Source organism: Phycodurus eques, chromosome 1 (assembly GCF_024500275.1).
Source record: "Phycodurus eques isolate BA_2022a chromosome 1, UOR_Pequ_1.1, whole genome shotgun sequence".
NCBI lineage: Eukaryota > Metazoa > Chordata > Actinopteri > Syngnathiformes > Syngnathidae > Phycodurus > Phycodurus eques.
The window spans coordinates 47,881,639-47,887,751 of NC_084525.1; the positions used below are offsets into that span (position 1 = coordinate 47,881,639).

General features: G+C 40.4%; 1 protein-coding gene across 1 annotated transcript; it reads left to right on the forward strand.

Moving 5' to 3' along the window:
* LOC133412724 (grancalcin-like) lies at window positions 1-6,111 on the forward strand. Its single transcript, XM_061696315.1, has 8 exons — window positions 1-121; window positions 1,761-1,979; window positions 2,061-2,130; window positions 2,207-2,250; window positions 2,342-2,489; window positions 3,136-3,249; window positions 3,332-3,390; window positions 4,866-6,111. Exons 1-8 carry the CDS (start codon window positions 98-100, stop codon window positions 4,890-4,892), a joined length of 705 nt encoding a protein of 234 aa, XP_061552299.1. The 5' UTR covers window positions 1-97; the 3' UTR covers window positions 4,893-6,111.
* The last annotated feature ends 2 nt before the right edge of the window (window positions 6,112-6,113 follow it).

Here is a 6,113-nt window from a genome sequence, read left to right on the forward strand (position 1 = left end):
TGGCAAGTACTTACCGGAAGTAGAAAAGGGTGTCACTTGTGTTATGCACGACTGAACACTTTTCAACTTGTGCTAATTTTCTTTTTCAGTTACACAGATGGCTTACCCGGGATACGGTGGGGTGAGTACATTAAACGGCCTCAATATGTTTATTCGTCGTATTTTGTGTGTATGTCAGAGAGATAAATGACTTCCGGGTTGGGGAAAAGAAAATCACGAACATTTAACTAAAATGGTTACACCCGTTCAGTATTTCATTTCTATGATGGTGAAGAACGATACTACATGACAAATCCCAGATCCAATAAAACAGAAGTAGTGTGCTTACACTCACTTTAAGTTAGTCCGACGCACACCGCGGAGTCGAGCGCAAGGACGGCGCAGAGATCAGAATCAGAATCGTCTTTATTTGCCAAGTAGGTTCAAAAAACACCCAAGGAATTTGTTTCCGGTAGTTGAAGCCGCTCTAGTACGACAACAGACAGGCAATTGACAGAGAACACTTTGGAGACATAAAGACATTGAGAAAAACAGTCAATGAGCAATAAAGGGTTGTTAGTTATGTCGGCGAAAACTTGCCCCTATTTGGCGCAGGTTGCTAAGCGACCGAATAAGAAGTAGCCTGGCGGATTTTCCGCTCGTTTGGAAGTACAGTAGGCAGCTGGGCCGATTTTAGGATCAGAAGTTTAGGGGTGCTGAGCTCCCAACCTGGCAAGATAAATTTCACTGTTTTTGTATATTTCAATGCAATTTCATTCCCACATTTATTCAAGAGAAGCATGGCACTTCTTGGGAAAGTCTGTAACTAAATTGTCAAATCTTAAAACGGTTACTTAAACATTGAAATAACAAAAATATGAATGGTTTGGAATCCATCCATTTTCTGAGCCGCTTCTCCTCACTCGGGTCGCGGGCGTGCTGCAGCCTATCCCAGCTATCGGGCAGGAGGCGGGGTACACCCTGAACTGGTTGCCAGCCAATCGCATTGCACATAAAAACAAACAACCGTTCGCACTCACATTCACACCTACGGGCGATTTATAGTTGTCAATTAACCTACCACGCATGTTTTTGGGATGTGGGAGGAAACCGGAGAAAAGCCTCGCAGGCACGGGGAGAACATGCAAACTCCACACAGGCGGCGCCGGGGATTGAACCCCAGTCCTCAGAACTGTGAGAAAAATGTGCTAACCGTGCCGCTTCCAGTTCAGTAAAATAATAAAATGATGAAAAGCTCTCACATTGTAAATTACAAAGGTGACATGCACTGTTTCACATTTTACCGTAATGCACCCCCCCCCCCCAAAAAAAATTGTCAATAGTGCGCATTATACATAGGTGTAGGGGGAAATGAAAAAAACTTTCCCATTTTATAAATTTAAGCCGCCATCTAGAGGTTATGAAAAAGATGTACATGTTCATTCTAATATGCTGCCACCTCGAGGTTATAAAAAAGGTGGAGCCTACACTTTCTTTCCAATATGACAGGGGTATGTATGACTGCATATATGTTCAGTAGTGCTTATAAGTTTACATACCCTGGCAGAATTTGTGAAATCTTTATTTATTTATTTGAATACGAGGGATGACTGAACAACGCCATCATTAATTTCTTTATGGTTAAGTTTTGTTTAATGATAATGCTTTTCTGAAAAGCTCGACAGTTTAATTTGAATCCCATTAAAATAAAATGTGTCTTGCCTGGCCCTCCATGTTTTCTTCGAAGAAATTTCCGACCTTGAGTCTATTTCCTTTCTTAGTATGGCAGCCCAATGCCTCCCCAAGGAATGCCTGGAGGACCAATGGGGAGACCCGTACTTGGTCACATGGGTGGACCAATGCTTGGCCCAATGGGAGGTGCACTGCCCCAGAGTGGTGGGTACTCCCCCTATGGAGGAGGCTATCAGGCAACGTATGGCGCTCTGGCCCCAGCTGCCAATGACCCGATGTGGGGTTACTTCACAGCCATTGCTGGCCAGGTATGAAAGGAACAAAACTGGCATCTGCAGCGTCTTCTGGCCAGCAGACCCAAGTACATGAGGTCTGACACTTGTGTACAGGACGGTGAGGTGGATGCAGTGGAGCTGCAGAGGTGTTTAACTCAATCTGGCTTCACTGGAACCTACAGCCGTGAGTGGCCTCCTCTATGCTAGGCCATGCAAAAGCTGTGCGTCTTTGTACAAATTGTGTTTTCTTCTTGTTGCAGCATTTAGCCTGGAGACATGCAGAATCATGATCGCGATGCTCGATGTATCCTTTTGCGCATCACTGCGGGTAACCGCGGCGGTAAGGTCATTGAACATGTTTACGCAATGTTGCGCCTTCACCACCCCATCACCAGAGAGACTTTACAGGTAAGATGGGCTTCAATGAGTTCAAGGAGCTGTTTGTGGCGCTGAACGGCTGGAAGCAGAACTTCATAATGTTTGACCGAGACAGGAGTGGTACCGTTGAGCCCCATGAGATGAACCAGGCAATCAGCTCAATGGGTGAGAGACAGATGAGAATGTGAAAAATATTACTTCAGTGCCATCTGGTGGTATCTTGATGCAGAGAACCTATGTTGAAGTGAGGGTGTGAGCTTCATTTTGTTAGGCCATAGCTTTGTCTAATCGAAGAAATGGCTTTGCCGCAGTTACAAACCTTATTGTGTGGGCGTCGGTTACTTTGGATTTTTGCTGTTCGCGGGTTCAGTGAACCTTCAAGGTAAGGCATCAATCCTGCCCTGCGCTTTTCATAAAACTCAGGTGTTTTACAACACATCAAACAAGCAAAAACAGACAAAAATAAACCGGTGAATTGGTTGAGGGGTAAATGAAAGTTAAATGCGAAATGAAAAAGGTAAGTTTTGAACTTGTTTTGAATGATTGAATATAGGATAGGTGAGTTTGCAAATATGCGGGGCTGCCATTGTATAGTGCGATTTGTCTTTATTAAAAAAATAAAAAAAAATTCGAGCAAAATTTGCATTGGAACATATCAATGACATTTCAGTTCATTTCAACGGGAAACATTTATTTGATATCTGAATACATTGAGTTAAGCGCTAGATCGCGGAAAACAAGTTCAACTTATTATAAGTCGAGGTAGCACGATATAACATTATTATTATTATTTTTTTTTAATTTAAACCAGGATACCGCATCAGTCCTCAGGCTCTGAACGCCGTCATCAAGCGCTACAACAAAAGCGGCCGCATCTACTTTGACGATTACGTGGCCTGCTGCGTCAAGCTTCGTGCACTCACAGGTAGCACGCGCGCTACGTGAGAACGAGCCAATGGTAGCTCTGAGCGCTTTCGCACTTACTTGCATGTATATTCCCATTGCAGATCATTTTAAGAGGAGAGATACCATGCAGCAAGGTTCTGTACATTTTGGCTACGATGATGTAAGTCACAGTACCTTCCACATCTGCACGTGCGCTGTCTTCAAAATCACTTGGGTTCTATTCGTGCTACCTTTTGAAAGGGATGTTCGATACCACTTTTTTTCAGATTGATAACATTACGAGTATTCACTCTGGAGTACTCAATGGTATCAAGTACAAATACCACTAGTACTTTTGATAACATCACATTTAAATGAACACAATAACAGATAATTTTGAACTAAGACCTTTCTTTCTTCCTTAAGCACATGATGTTTTGCCAATGTGTCACATCCTTGCAAGTGTCGCGCCAACTATTGGTGGTGAGGACTTATCAATGGCAGATTTATTTATTTAAAAAAAAAAAAAAAAAAAAAAATCCCCCCCCACACACACTTAAGGTATCGGTGGCTGTTGTCGGCAGCCTTCACCAGTACCCGATAGCTTGAAGTCAGGCCGGTATCGGCCCGATACCGATAGCTGGTATTGGGACTCGCTTTTCCCATCCAGAGGAGTAAAAAAAAATATAGATAAAAAAAGTTTAAAAAAAAAAAACTTTAATGTATGTCATGTAAAATGTTAAAACACATTACATAACATGCATGTATGTATCATTTTGATCCCAACACAAAAACATATGGCAGCTAACCAGGAAGTGGCCACGGCTACGTTGCCTATACATTTAAATTTTTTCCCGACTGCCTATACATTTTAACGTTTCCCAAATCATTTTTCCATTTTTATTGATGCTCTGTTATTTTTTTCTTGTATTGCTTGATTTCTTTTAACTACGTTTGTACGGTGACCCGGTGTTGAAAATGAATGGATGGATGGAATATGTTTGAAATGATCAGAATTAAATGTAGCATAACAAAAGGAGGGTTCTATTTTATTTATTTAGATGTTTTTTAAAAATCTAAATAAGTTACTACATTTTTTAAAAATGTAGTAACTTATTACATCAATGGTTCACCTTTTAGCAGTGTGAGACTTTGAAAGCTCGGGCTTTTCTGTCAGGAAATATCGTTCGCTTGGGGTATTTGTGCAACAACGGCACAACAAACACACCAAAGCCATTTTTTGGGAAACTGTTTATGGTGGTTATGATGCAAAAGTGCAGAATGGCTTTCTCACAACACATTTCCAGTAATAGGCGGATAACAAAATATTCTCAAGTAAATCTAATCCAAATATAACCTGGTTGTTTAACTTCACACTTGATGAATGACGGACAGCCACTGCAGAGAGCCGACTATTTGTATACAAATAATAAAAAGCCTATTTTCCATAATATGTCCCCTTTAACTCATTCACTACCAGCCGTTTTCAAAACCTTGTTCGCCAGTCACCAGAGTTGTTTTGACCAGTTTGTAATCTGATTATTATTATCTATTTTTTATTATATATATATTTTTAATTTTTGTTGTTGTGTTGGATGCAGCTTCAGTGTTCGGTCTGTTCTTGATTTGATCAAATTCTCTTGTGTTCTCTTACAGTTCATCCTTTGCACTATGTCCATTTAAGTGCTGTTGGTGGGCGGAGCAACCATGCCAAAATCCTTTAGCGAGCCAATCAGGCATTGCCGCCGGACCAATCACTGTACAGCAAAAGCAATCGTGGCCAGTCGGGTCCCTGGAGGGTTATAGGCGTGGGACCCTTTTGCTTGTAAAGCTTGCTATAACATTAATGTATTTGCTTATAAATGGATATATACACATACTAGTATAATTTAAAAATGTGTCAAGCCAAAGGTAGAGTCATAGTTTGGAAAAGAGATTTGGTGACACCTGTGCCATTTTTTTTTTGAGGTGGAGTGAAGATCGTGCTGTCTTATAACAACTTTATATAAATCTATTTTAAATGTATGCAAAGTATCAAGTTGTATTTTTGTAGCCCCCAAAAGAGACTGCACGTAACCGAGGCTGTAGTAGATCATATTTTGTTACTCACAAAGCGTTTTATAAATCCTCTATGCTTTGTGTTCACTGACTTTGTACAATTGTGCATTTCTCAAGTGTACTTAACATTTTGTTCAATTTCATTAAAGAACACAGACATTCGGATTAGCTGTGGAAAAACGATGCCTTGTATTGCATCCTGGCAAACAACAACAAACATGCATTAAATGAATTGTGACCAGCACTAGATTTTATAATGTGCCATTTATATGATTCAGTACAGCATTTTATTTTTTAAAGAGTTTTGAAAAATAAGTACCAGTTTCAGGTGAAGGCTGTTGGACGCCAAGCTAAGTTGTGAATATTGAATGTTCTTTCTTTTCCGACTACACCGCTCTCAAATATTGAGGGACTTTGGGCTTTTGGGTCAAAGGTGTTTGATTCACGAATCAATACATTTCCTAGTTCAATTACAATTGTTTTTTGGAGAGACTGGAAGAGTCACAGAAAGCCATAGAAATGTTCGTGGCTCTAACTAGGGATGGGTAAAAATATTGATTCATCGATGCATCACAATATTCCTCTCCCCAGTTCAATATGGATTCAGGTAGTCCTCTTAATCGAGCCACTAGAGAGCTCAAAACTCTACATGTGCTCCACGCTCAGCAATAAACAAATGGAAGGTGGAGATATGATATTGTTAAAATCAATTATTGCGATGTTTATCACAATTTCCAAGAGGTAATGGATATGAATCAACTTTACATTTTTTCCAGTGCTCATACAGACCTGTCATGTTTTTTTTTCTCCTTTACTTTTGTACTCCATAAACACAAATAAGTTATC